This window comes from Nerophis lumbriciformis, linkage group LG37 (genome assembly GCF_033978685.3).
Source record: "Nerophis lumbriciformis linkage group LG37, RoL_Nlum_v2.1, whole genome shotgun sequence".
In the NCBI taxonomy this organism is placed as follows: domain Eukaryota; kingdom Metazoa; phylum Chordata; class Actinopteri; order Syngnathiformes; family Syngnathidae; genus Nerophis; species Nerophis lumbriciformis.
This window is the reverse complement of record NC_084584.2, coordinates 7244446-7258801: the sequence shown is the minus strand read 5'-3', so window position 1 is coordinate 7258801 and position 14356 is coordinate 7244446. Positions and strand designations below refer to the sequence as shown.

The 14356-nt window shown below is 46.9% G+C and overlaps 1 protein-coding gene across 1 annotated transcript in view; it reads left to right on the top strand.

Moving 5' to 3' along the window:
- c8b (complement component 8, beta polypeptide) overlaps nucleotides 1-14356 on the top strand; it is a 169679-nt gene that overhangs the window by 130963 nt on the left and 24360 nt on the right. Inside the window, exons 15-16 of the mRNA XM_061930835.2 lie at nucleotides 4270-4407; nucleotides 10322-10442. Coding sequence (XP_061786819.2) covers nucleotides 4270-4407; nucleotides 10322-10442 — 259 coding nt within the window. The remainder of the gene's footprint in view (nucleotides 1-4269; nucleotides 4408-10321; nucleotides 10443-14356) is intronic.

Sequence of the window (14356 nt, the reverse complement as noted above, 5' to 3'; positions counted from 1 at the left end):
AGTGGTGGGACTGACTAGTGCACTCTTCATTTAGTGGGATGTTGCCATCTAGTGGTGGGACTGACTAGTGCACTCTTAATCTAGTGGGATGTTGCCATCTAGTGGTGGGACTGACTGGTGCACTCTTAATCTAGTGGGATGTTGCCATCTAGTGGTGGGACTGACTGGTGCACTCTTCATCTAGTGGGATGTTGCCATCTAGTGGTGGGACTGACTGGTGCACTCTTCATCTAGTGGGATGTTGCCATCTAGTGGTGGGACTGACTGGTGCACTCTTCATCTAGTGGGATGTTGCCATCTAGTGGTGGGACTGACTGGTGCACTCTTCATCTAGTGGGATGTTGTCATCTAGTGGTGGGACTGACTGGTGCACTCTTCATCTAGTGGGATGTTGCCATCTAGTGGTGCGACTGACTGGTGCACTCTTCATCTAGTGGGATGTTGCCATCTAGTGGTGGGACTGACTGGTGCAATCTTCATCTAGTGGGATGTTGCCATCTAGTGGTGGGACTGACTGGTGCACTCTTCATCTAGTGGGATGTTGCCATCTAGTGGTGGGACTGACTGGTGCACTCTTCATCTAGTGGGATGTTGCCATCTAGTGGTGGGACTGACTGGTGCACTCTTCATCTAGTGGGATGTTGCCATCTAGTGGTGGGACTGACTAGTGCACGCTTCATCTAGTGGGATGTTGCCATCTAGTGGTGGGACTGACTGGTGCACGCTTCATCTAGTGGGATGTTGCCATCTAGTGGTGGGACTGACTGGTGCACTCTTCATCTAGTGGGATGTTGCCATCTAGTGGTGGGACTGACTGGTGCACTCTTCATCTACTGGGATGTTGCCATCTAGTGGTGGGACTGACTGGTGCACTCTTCATCTAGTGGGATGTTGCCATCTAGTGGTGGGACTGACTGGTGCACTCTTCATCTAGTGGGATGTTGCCATCTAGTGGTGGGACTGACTGGTGCACTCTTCATCTAGTGGGATGTTGCCTTGCCATCTAGTGGTGGGACTGACTAGTGCACGCTTCATCTAGTGGGATGTTGCCATCTAGTGGTGGGACTGACTGGTGCACTCTTCATCTAGTGGGATGTTGCCATCTAGTGGTGGGACTGACTGGTGCACTCTTCATCTAGTGGGATGTTGCCATCTAGTGGTGGGACTGACTGGTGCACTCTTCATCTAGTGGGATGTTGCCATCTAGTGGTGGGACTGACTGGTGCACTCTTCATCTAGTGGGATGTTGCCATCTAGTGGTGGGACTGACTAGTGCACGCTTCATCTAGTGGGATGTTGCCATCTAGTGGTGGGACTGACTGGTGCACGCTTCATCTAGTGGGATGTTGCCATCTAGTGGTGGGACTGACTGGTGCACTCTTCATCTAGTGGGATGTTGCCATCTAGTGGTGGGACTGACTGGTGCACTCTTCATCTAGTGGGATGTTGCCATCTAGTGGTGGTACTGACTGGTGCACTCTTCATCTAGTGGGATGTTGCCATCTAGTGGTGGGACTGACTGGTGCACTCTTCATCTAGTGGGATGTTGCCATCTAGTGGTGGGACTGACTGGTGCACTCTTCATCTAGTGGGATGTTGCCATCTAGTGATGGGACTGACTGGTGCACTCTTCATCTAGTGGGATGTTGCCATCTAGTGGTGGGACTGACTGGTTTACTCTTCATCTAGTGGGATGTTGCCATCTAGTGGTGGGACTGACTGGTGCACTCTTCATCTAGTGGGATGTTGCCATCTAGTGGTGGGACTGACTGGTGCACTCTTCATCTAGTGGGATGTTGCCATCTAGTGGTGGGACTGACTAGTGCACGCTTCATCTAGTGGGATGTTGCCATCTAGTGGTGGGACTGACTGGTGCACTCTTCATCTAGTGGGATGTTGCCATCTAGTGGTGGGACTGACTGGTGCACTCTTCATCTAGTTGGATGTTGCCATCTAGTGGTGGGACTGACTGGTGCACTCTTCATCTAGTGGGATGTTGCCATCTAGTGGTGGGACTGACTGGTGCACTCTTCATCTAGTGGGATGTTGCCATCTAGTGGTGGGACTGACTAGTGCACGCTTCATTTAGTGGTATGTTGCCATCTAGTGGTGGGACTGACTGGTGCACCCTTCATCTAGTGGGATGTTGCCATCTAGTGGTGGGACTGACTGTTGCACTCTTCATCTAGTGGGATGTTGCCATCTAGTGGTGGGACTGACTGGTGCACTCTTCATCTAGTGGGATGTTGCCATCTAGTGGTGGGACTGACTGGTGCACTCTTCATCTAGTGGGATGTTGCCATCTAGTGGTGGGACTGACTGGTGCACTCTTCATCTAGTGGGATGTTGCCATCTAGTGGTGGGACTGACTGGTGCACTCTTCATCTAGTGGGATGTTGCCATCTAGTGGTGGGACTGACTGGTGCACTCTTCATCTAGTGGGATGTTGCCATCTAGTGGTGGGACTCACTGGTGCACGCTTCATCTAGTGGGATGTTGCCATCTAGTGGTGGGACTGACTGGTGCACTCTTCATCTAGTGGGATGTTGCCATCTAGTGGTGGGACTGACTGGTGCACTCTTCATCTAGTGGGATGTTGCCATCTAGTGGTGGGACTGACTGGTGCACTCTTCATTTAGTGGGATGTTGCCATCTAGTGGTGGGACTGACTGGTGCACTCTTCATCTAGTGGGATGTTGCCATGTAGTGGTGGGACTGACTGGTGCACTCTTCATCTAGTGGGATGTTGCCATCTAGTGGTGGGACTGATTGGTGCACTCTTCATCTAGTGGGATGTTGCCATCTAGTGGTGGGACTGACTGGTGCACTCTTCATCTAGTGGGATGTTGCCATCTAGTGGTGGGACTGACTGGTGCACGCTTCATCTAGTGGGATGTTGCCATCTAGTGGTGGGACTGACTGGTGCACTCTTCATCTAGTGGGATGTTGCCATCTAGTGGTGGGACTGACTGGTGCACGCTTCATCTAGTGGGATGTTGCCATCTAGTGGTGGGACTGACTGGTGCACTCTTCATCTAGTGGGATGTTGCCATCTAGTGGTGGGACTGACTGGTGCACTCTTCATCTAGTGGGATGTTGCCATCTAGTGGTGGGACTGACTGGTGCACTCTTCATCTAGTGGGATGTTGCCATCTAGTGGTGGGACTGACTGGTGCACGCTTCATCTAGTGGGATGTTGCCATCTAGTGGTGGGACTGACTGGTGCACTCTTCATCTAGTGGGATGTTGCCATCTAGTGGTGGGACTGACTGGTGCACTCTTCATCTAGTGGGATGTTGCCATCTAGTGGTGGGACTGACTGGTGCACTCTTCATCTAGTGGGATGTTGCCATCTAGTGGTGGGACTGACTGGTGCACTCTTCATCTAGTGGGATGTTGCCATCTAGTGGTGGGACTGACTGGTGCACTCTTCATCTAGTGGGATGTTGCCATCTAGTGGTGGGACTGACTAGTGCACGCTTCATCTAGTGGGATGTTGCCATCTAGTGGTGGGACTGACTGGTGCACTCTTCATCTAGTGGGATGTTGCCATCTAGTGGTGGGACTGACTGGTGCACTCTTCATCTAGTGGGATGTTGCCATCTAGTGGTGGGACTGACTGGTGCACTCTTCATCTAGTGGGATGTTGCCATCTAGTGGTGGGACTGACTGGTGCACTCTTCATCTAGTGGGATGTTGCCATCTAGTGGTGGGACTGACTGGTGCACTCTTCATCTAGTGGGATGTTGCCATCTAGTGGTGGGACTGACTAGTGCACGCTTCATCTAGTGGGATGTTGCCATCTAGTGGTGGGACTGACTGGTGCACTCTTCATCTAGTGGGATGTTGCCATCTAGTGGTGGGACTGACTAGTGCACGCTTCATCTAGTGGGATGTTGCCATCTAGTGGTGGGACTGACTGGTGCACTCTTCACCTAGTGGGATGTTGCCATCTAGTGGTGGGACTGACTGGTGCACTCTTCATCTAGTGGGATGTTGCCATCTAGTGGTGGGACTGACTGGTGCACTCTTCATCTAGTGGGATGTTGCCATCTAGTGGTGGGACTGACTGGTGCACTCTTCCTCCAGGAGACGGAGCCTCTGAAGGTTACAAAGGTGTTTCAATCATTTAACGAGTACTGTGAGAACTTGTCACCATGGCAACCAGCCCGTGGTCCAATCAAGTAACCTTTCAGCCAGGAAGTGACCTTTCATCGCCCAAAATGAAGCCGGACTGCGCTGGTGTCTGTGAAAAGGATTTTTCTTCAGCGTCCACCAGCAAAGACCGCCAGCTGCCGAGTCGTGTCCTCGTGGCGTCCTTTCACGCGCAAACTCTGGGTCACGGACTCTGGGTCTGGCTAAGCTTTTGCCTCGTCCCTCGCTGCACTAGCGACCTGATAAGACCCGGTAAGTCCGGAAGACAAAGAGATGGTTCAGTATTATCCGCTCGCAGGCGCCACCCGGTGGTTGTTTGAGCACACTGCATCTAGTCCTGGATCAGGGGTGTCGGACTGGTTTCAGCTCAGGGGGCCACATGGAGGAAAAACCATGGCATGACAACTTCAAAATCCAGACAACTTCAGGTTGTTTTCTTTGTTTTTCTTTGGCCAAAAATAGACCCGGTACATTCTGAAAATGTACATGTTACAAATAATCCTCAAAATGCTTGTTAAAAACATTGTTAAAAAAAACAAATTAGACTCTTTTTACAATTTAAGTCACATCCTATTTTTAAAATAAATACTAAATCAACTCTTCTAAGTATCAAACACTTCATTTGCACGTTTGAATGGTGTGCTAACTCAACAAAAGGTAGAAACGGAGGTTGAAACCCTCGAGTCCACGTTGCTCTTTTTGGACAAAACACCATGTGTTTACGTTTTGTTTGGGTGGAGCAACGCTTGACTCGCTTGGCCCCGGTACAGAGTGTTTGCTTGCCAAACAGAATTGCTATTGCGACATCCAGTGGACACTTTTAGAACAGCAGTTTCTTTCATTAGAAACATTTTATACATCTCGTGGGCCAGATTAAACCTACGTCTGACACCCCTGTCCTGGATAGTCCCACTCCTTCAGTCACACGCAGGATTCTCACAGGAATGAGGCAAAAATGCAACCTTACCTAGTGTAGCTCATCATCGTGTCTTCTTTTATTAGTCAAGGGCGCTGACACCAAAAGTCAGTTTTGAGGCATCAATGTAATCAATGACAAAAAAAAACGTCACATTTGCCAAACTCTTATTTTGTAAATAACATTCCTCCCGACATCCTTTGTGCCATACTCGCTGATGCCAACTTCCTGTGTTCCTCTCAAACCAGCACCTCAGGTGTTTGTTTTCTGTTGACTTGTTTCTGTTTGGTTGCTGCCATATGAACTGTGAATCTGTGTTACATGCCCTTTCAAAATAAAGCCTGCTCCACCCACCTCCTTTTCACAATAAAAGGGGGCCTTGCACTTGAAGAAGAAGAATGGCGTAACTCCACAGACCTCTTGGCTAAAAGGTCGCAGGCATTTTTTTCTGACCGCCCCACATCTATTTGTTGTTGCCATGGGAACACTGTACTGTATGACCCCCCCACCCCCCCCGGATGAAAGATTTTTATTGATGTCAATCACTAAGTATCATCCTCTCTGCTCCTGGAGGGAAACAGGAAATAGTCCTAAATATTTTCTACATTTTATTTATGGATTGAAGAGCTATGAAAAAGGGGCTTTTGTAGGTTTATTCCTCTCCTTCTACTGTGTACCCGTGCCACTGTCACCTCACAAATAAACATCTAGTGATTGACACTTTGCTCTTTTCTTATGCTCACTCTGCACCGTGCTCGGGGGACCATCTTCCTGCATCCCTGCAAAAACATGACAATTAGCTCTTGAAGTTTAGGAAGTAAGAATATATCCATCCATCCATCTTCCTCTGCTTATACGAGGTCGGGTCGCGGGGGAAACAGCCTAAGCAGGGAAGCCCAGACTTCCCTCTCCCCAGCCACTTGGTCCAGCTCCTCCCGGGGGATCCCGAGGCGTTCCCAGGCCAGCCGGGAGAGATAGTCTTCCCAACGTGTCCTGGGTCTTCCCCGTGGCCTCCTACCGGTCGGACGTGCCCGAAACACCTCCCTAGGGAGGCGTTCGGGTGGCATCCTGACCAGATGCCCGAACCACCTCATCTGGCTCCTCTCCATGTCGAGGAGCAGCGGCTGTACTTTGAGCTCCTCCCGGAAGACAGAGCTTCTCACCCTATCTCTAAGGGAGAGACCCACCACCCGGCGGAGGAAACTCATTTGGGCCGCTTGTACCCGTGATCTTGTCTTTTCGGTCATGACCCAAAGCTCATGACCATAGGGGAGAATGGGAACGTAGATTGACGGGTAAATTGAGAGCTTAGCCTTCCGGCTCAGCTCTTTCTTCACCACAACGGATCGATACAGCGTCCGCGTTACTGAAGACGCCGCACCGATCCACCTGTCGATCTCACCATCCACTCTTCCCTCACTCGTGAACAAGACTCCGAGGTACTTGAACTCCTCCACTTGGGGAAAGATCTGGGGAAAGGCACTCCACCCTTTTCCGGGCGAGAACCATGGACTCGGACTTGGAGGTGCTGATTCTCATCCCAGTCGCTTCACACTCGGCTGCGAACCGATCCAGCGAGAGCTGAAGATCTTGGCCAGATGAAGCCATCAGGACCACATCATCTGCAAATAGCAGAGACCTAATCCTGCAGCCACCAAACCAGATCCCCTCAACGCCTTGACTGCGCCTAGAAATTCTGTCCATAAAAGTTATGAACAGAATGGGTGACAAAGGGCAGCCTTGGCGGAGTTCAACCCTCACTGGAAACGGGTCCGACTTACTGCCGGCAATGCGGACCAAGCTCTGACACTGATCATACAGGGAGCGGACCGCCACAATCAGACAGTCCGATACCCCGTACTCTCTGAGCACTCCCCACAGGACTTCCCGAGGGACACGGTCCAATGCCTTCTCCAAGTCCACAAAGCACATGTAGACTGGTTGGGCAAACTCCCATGCACCCTCAAGGACCCTGCCGAGAGTATAGAGATATATATATGCATGAATGGTTGACAAGACTCTGCAACATTGCGTGGACATCGGGGGCGGTACCTCTGGATTGGCAGACCGGGGTGGTGGTTCCTCTCTTTAAGAAGGGGAACCGGAGGGTGTGTTCCAACTATCGTGGTATCACACTCCTCAGCCTTCCCGGTAAGGTCTATTCAGGTGTACTGGAGAGGAGGCTACGCCGGATAGTCGAACCTCGGATTCAGGAGGAACAGTGTGGTTTTCATCCTGGTCGTGGAACTGTGGACCTGCTCTATACTCTCGGCAGGGTCCTTGAGGGTGCATGGGAGTTTGCCCAACCAGTCTACATGTGCTTTGTGGACTTGGAGAAGGCATTCGACAGTGTACCCCGGGAAGTCCTGTGGGGAGTGCTCAGAGAGTATGGGGTAACGGACTGTCTTATTGTGGCAGTTCGCTCCCTGTATAATCAGTGTCAGAGCTTGGTCCGCATTGCCGGCAGTAAGTCGGACACGTTTCCAGTGAGGGTTGGACTCCGCCAAGGCTGCCCTTTGTCACCGATTCTGTTCTGAACCTTTATGGACAGAATTTCTAGGCGCAGTCAGGGCGTTGAGGGGATCTGGTTTGGTGGCTGCAGGATTAGGTCTCTGCTATTTGCAGATGATGTGGTCCTGATGGCTTCCTCCGGCCAAGATCTTCAGCTCTCACTGGATCGGTTCGCAGCCGAGTGTGAAGCGACTGGGATGGGAATCAGCACCTCCAAGTCCGAGTCCATGGTTCTCTCCCGGAAAAGGGTGGAGTGCCATCTCCGGGTTGGGGAGGAGATCTTGCCCCAAGTGGAGGAGTTCAAGTACCTCGGAGTCTTGTTCACGAGTGGGGGAAGAGTGGATCGTGAGATCGACAGGCGGATCGGTGCGGCGTCTTCAGTAATGCGGACGCTGTATCGATCCGTTGTGGTGAAGAAGGAGCTGAGCCGGAAGGCAAAGCTCTCGATTTACCGGTCGATCTACGTTCCCATCCTCACCTATGGTCATGAGCTTTGGGTCATGACCGAAAGGACAAGATCACGGGTACAAGCGGCCGAAATGAGTTTCCTCCGCCGAGTGGCGGGGCTCTCCCTTAGAGATAGGGTGAGAAGCTCTGTCATTCGGGGGGAGCTCAAAGTAAAGCCGCTGCTCCTCCACATCGAGAGGAGCCAGATGAGGTGGTTCGGGCATCTGGTCAGGATGCCACCCGAACGCCTCCCTAGGAAGGTGTTTCGGGCACGTCCGACCGGTAGGAGGCCACGGGGAAGACCCAGGACACGCTGGGAAGACTATCTCTCCCGGCTGGCCTGGGAACGCCTCGGGATCCCCCGGGAGGAGCTGGACGAAGTGGCTGGGGAGAGGGAAGTCTGGGCTTCCCTGCTTAAGCTGCTGCCCCCGCGACCCGACCTCGGATAAGCGGAAGAAGATGGATGGATGGATGGATGAATGTATACATCCCCAAGTGGTGCTGTATTTATCAAAATGTGTGTTCCAAATACTAATAATTGAGTATTTGTAGGAATAAAATATTGTTACAGTTAACTCTTTTAATGTTGATGTATTTATTCACTTAGTTAGATTTTCAAAAGATCAACACTGTGCCCCACGTTGGGCGCCAAATGTGACAGTCTCCAGCTGTCGTGCGGGTTCGCAGGACCACCAAGGAAGGACATTGTCGTGAGCAGGTTTGACTTCTTTGTTATTTCAATAAGAAAGTCTCTTGCCGAATTGCTTTTCAGCCTTGCAGTTCCTTGCTCGCTCTTCCGCTCTGCTTTTCAGCCGCGCGCGTCGTCGTCGTCTTCCTTGCGCTACATTTCCGCTCTCGCTCAGCATCCGCTTCTCTCTGGCTCCTTCTCCTCACTCCGTCTCTCGCTGCAAGGATTGCTGGCTCTCCACCTCCTTCGTTCTCTGTTGCTCCCCTTTTATTTAGTGAGAGGAGATTATTCAATTGTGCCCAGCCGGGCGATCCACACACCTGACGTTCATTACGGCACCGATCCCGGCGCCCCCCCCCCGTCTCACTGCTCGGTCGCCGTCCCCGCCTCCTCGCCGCCATCTTGGAGCGGGCTCCGGTGTGCCCTGCCTCTCTGTTGGACTGCCGGCCACGCCTCCCCACAAACACATTTAAAACATTTGTTCCTTACTTTTATTTGATCTCTATTTATTATTCCTTTATTCTGTAATTCATTCTTTAGAACTACTGAGCAGCCCAATGAACAATTAACCTCTTTTCCAAACTGTAAAACCCTACTTTTTTTACACTTTGAAACAATGCAACTCATTTATGGATAATTCTTAATCATTTATGTTCAACAACCCAGTTTTTAAAACATCAACAACACCATTTGTATCATCTAAATCAACAATATGATGTGTATCATCTACATCAACTATATGATATGTATCATCTACATCTACTATATGATGTGTATCATCTACATCTACTACATGATGTGTATCATCTACATCTACTATATGATGTGCATCATCTACATCTACTATATGATGTGTATCATCTACATCAATTTTATGATGTGTATCATCTACATCAACTATAAGATGTGTATCTACATCTACTATATGATGTGTATCATCTACATCAATTTTATGATGTGTATCATCTACATCAACTATATGATGTGTATCATCTACATCAACTATATGATGTGTATCATCTACATTAACTATATGATGTGTATCATCTACATCTACTATATGATGTGTATCATCTACATCTACTATATGATGTGTATCATCTACATCTACTATATGATGTGTATCATCTACATCTACTATATGATGTGTATCATCTACATCTACTATATGATGTGTATCATCTACATCTACTATATGATGTGTATCATCTACATCTACTATATGATGTGTATCATCTACATCTACTATATGATGTGTATCATCTACATCTACTATATGATGTGTATCATCTACATCAACTATATGATGTGTATCATCTACATCTACTATATGATGTGTATCATCTACATCTACTATATGATGTGTATCATCTACATCTACTATATGATGTGTATCATCTACATCTACTATATGATGTGTATCATCTCCATGAACATTGGAGAAAAAGAGAGTTGATTGAAATGTGAGTGTTTTCAACATTGTTGTTTGTGCAAAGTCAACAAAGACTTTTGTGAAAATCAGTCATGCTGAACAAAGGTTGAAGGTCAAATGCTGCAAACGTGTACTTTCTCCCAAAGTGATGTTTGTTTATGTGACACGAAAGAGGAACCACCGTGTTGGTCACCACATCCCATGATGCTTTGTGCCAGGGGACAGATGTGTTTGTGGCGCCGGCTCCTCGCTTCCACGCTCAGCTTGTTGATCCTCAGCTTGTTGATTCTCAGGTGAGCAGAATATTTTCTTGTCTGCTGTCAACAACGTTCATGCTTGTTGCTCATTTTCATTCTTCTGCTCACCATCTTTACTTCACGTCACACCACACAATACCCATATCCATACCAACATCTTTACACCACACAATACCCGTATCCATGGCAACCTTGATTGGATACGACATGCTTGTATCATTGTGTTGTGTGAAATGAGTCAAACAGTATCTATGACAACAATAACTTCTTTATTACTAACTGTATTAACTTTATTACTAACCATCAGACTTATTAGGGCCCGCATGGCCCATTGCAAAAGGACTCCCTTTGGGAGTCCTTATGCAATGGGACATAAGGACCTATTGTTTTTCTAAGGTTTTATTATTAGGGCCCGCATGGCCCATTGTAAAAGGGAGTCCTTATGCAATGGGACATAAGGACCTATTGTATTTGTAAGGTTTTATTCTTTATTCTTTATTCTTCCGCCGCCACATTAAACTGTAATTTGACCCACTTAACATGCTTCAAAACTCACCATATTTGACCCACACATCAGCACCTGCGAAAATTGCCTTTAAAAAAAAAAAAAAACGAACCACAGAACTCTAAATTGCGCTCTAGCGCCCCCTAGGAAAAAAACAAACTAGACTGCCTGTAACTCCCACTAGGAAGGTCGGAGAGACATGAAACAAAAACCTCTATGTAGGTCTGACTTAGACCTACATTTCATAATAGTACATTCTCGGGCTAAAATCAACAGGAAGTTGGCAATTCCCCCTTCAAGACAAAAAAGTACTAAAAACAGTCACTTTTGCCTCTTTGAGCTGTAATTTGACCCCCTTAACACGCTTCAAAACTCACCAAACTGAACGCACACATCAGGACTGGCAAAAATTGTGATCTAATAAAAGAACCTAACCCCAAATCTCAAAATTGTGCTCTAGCGCAATTTTCTAATAAAACGCACAAAAAACTGCTCCTTGGATGAAAAAACTGACAAAACTGCCTGTAACTCCCACTGGGAAGGTCGGAGAGACATGAAACAAAAACCTATATGTAGGTCTTACTTAGACCTACATTTCATATATTGACAACCCCCAGCAAAAATCAACAGAAAGTTTGCTATTCCCCCTTCAAAACAAAATTTTTGTAAAAACCGGTCACCTTTCTTCAAAATCTATCTCCTCTGAGCGCGTTTGTCGTTTCGACTTCAAACTAACACAGGAGAGAGATTAAAAGTATAGAACAGCGTTTTAATACCTGCTCCGGTTTTGATTTTATGACCCTTCAAAGACCTGCTGCGCTGATGCTGCTGCGCTGCTGTTTTTTTAAGATGGCTGCTTAAAAGCAGGAAGCACCAACGTGCCCACACAATGCAGACAAGGTAGGTACACTAGACAAAAGTATTGGGACAATTCTGATTAAAAGTAGACAAAAGTTTTGGGACACTTACACTTGACAAAAGTATTGGGACACTTCGGACTAAAAGTAGACAAAAGTATTGGGACACTTATGACTACCACTGGACAAAAGTATTGGGACACTTAGGACTACCACTGGACAAAAGTAGTGGGACTCTTATGACGAAAACTGGACAAAATTATTGGGACACTTACACTGGACAAAAGTATTGGGACACTTACACTGGACAAAAGTATTGGGACACTTAGGACTACAACTTGACAAAAGTATTGGGACACTTAGGACTACAACTGGACAAAAGTATTGGGACACTTAGGACTACCACTGGACAAAAGTATTTGGACACCTACACTGGCCAAAGGTATTGGGACACTTAGGACTACCACTTGACAAAAGTATTGGGACACTTAGGACTACCACTGGACAAAAGTATTGGGACACTTACACTGGATAAAAGTATTGGGACACTTACGCCTAAACTTGACAAAAGTATTGGGACACTTAGGACTAGCACCTGCCAAATACGCGGGCCCGACCAACGCTGCTTGCAGCTTTAATTATTATTATTATTCAATAAAAGGAGCACAACTATGGAACTCTCTAGCTGACACTTTGAAAAGTACACCTGCACTTGTCACTTTCAAAAAACAAACACAATTGTGGCTAGTTGAGCAACAATCGTGTTCCCATGTTTACTTTTTACTCATTTTTACTAATTGGCTTTTATCTAGTTTGCACTTTGTATTATTACTATTATCATTATTATCCACTCATCTTTGCCTTATTCTTTTTATTTTCCTATTTTAAGGATGTTGGATCTGTGTTGTTGTTGTTGTTGTTGTTGGGGACAAGTGTTGTAAATGAGCTTTGGCTACAAACACTATGATGCATACATTGGATAACTGTTTCACATATCTATGTTTCTGTATCTGTCCCTATTTCAAATAAACCTTTTTATATATATATATATATATACATATATATATATATATATATATATATATTTTAAGTTAAGTGGTAATTATTTTTGGTGACAAATCGTGGCCACAATACTGCATTAAGTGAAGCTCATTAATGATGCAAACACATTTGTTACTGGATACTTTCACACTCCTGCCTCAGAGTAGATTGACTATTGTGACGATCTGTCACTTCACATCTCACGTGTCTTGTTTCTTTCATTTCTCTATTTGTTTCCTGGTCCTATTTCCTGTTTGTCTCTCTAAGCACTCTTTCCCTCACCTGTATCCTGATTGGTTTGTCTCTCTAAGCATTCTTTCCCTCACCTGTACCCTGATTGCTTTGTCTCTCTAATCACTCTTTCCCTCACCTGTATCCTGATTGCTTTGTCTCTCTAGGCATTCTTTCCCTCACCTGTACCCTGATTGCTTTGTCTCTAAGCATTCTTTCCCTCACCTGTACCCTGATTGGTTTGTCTCTCTAAGCATTCTTTCCCTCACCTGTATCCTGATTGCTTTGTCTCTCTAAGCACTCTTTCCCTCACCTGTACACTGATTGCTTTGTCTCTCTAAGCACTCTTTCCCTCACCTGTACACTGATTGCTTTGTCTCTCTAATCACTCTTTCCCTCACCTGTACACTGATTGCTTTGTCTCTCTAATCACTCTTTCCCTCACCTGTACCCTGATTGCTTTGTCTCTCTAAGCACTCTTTCCCTCACCTGTACCCTGATTGCTTTGTCTCTCTAATCACTCTTTCCCTCACCTGTACCCTGATTGCTTTGTCTCTCTAAGCACTCTTTCCCTCACCTGTACCTGATTGCTTTGTCTCTCTAAGCATTCTTTCCCTCACTTGTACCCTGATTGGTTTGTCTCTCTAAGCATTCTTTCCCTCACCTGTACCTGATTGCTTTGTCTCTCTAAGCATTCTTTCCCTCACCTGTATCCTGATTGGTTTGTCTCTCTAAGCATTCTTTCCCTCACCTGTACCCTGATTGCTTTGTCTCTCTAAGCATTCTTTCCCTCACCTGTACCCTGATTGCTTTGTCTCTCTAAGCATTTTTTCCCTCACCTGTACGTACCCTGATTGCTTTGTCTCTCTAATCACTCTTTCCCTCACCTGTACCCTGATTGGTTTGTCTCTCTAAGCATTCTTTCCCTCACCTGTACCTGATTGCTTTGTCTCTCTAAGCATTCTTTCCCTCACCTGTACCTGATTGCTTTGTCTCTCTAAGCATTCTTTCCCTCACCTGTACCCTGATTGCTTTGTCTCTCTAAGCATTATTTCCCTCACCTGTACCCTGATTGGTTTGTCTCTCTAAGCATTCTTTCCCTCACCTGTACCCTGATTGCTTTGTCTCTCTAAGCATTCTTTCCCTCACCTGTACCTGATTGCTTTGTCTCTCTAAGCATTCTTTCCCTCACCTGTATCCTGATTGGTTTGTCTCTCTAAGCATTCTTTCCCTCACCTGTACCCTGATTGCTTTGTCTTTCTAAGCATTCTTTCCCTCACCTGTACCTGATTGCTTTGTCTCTCTAAGCATTATTT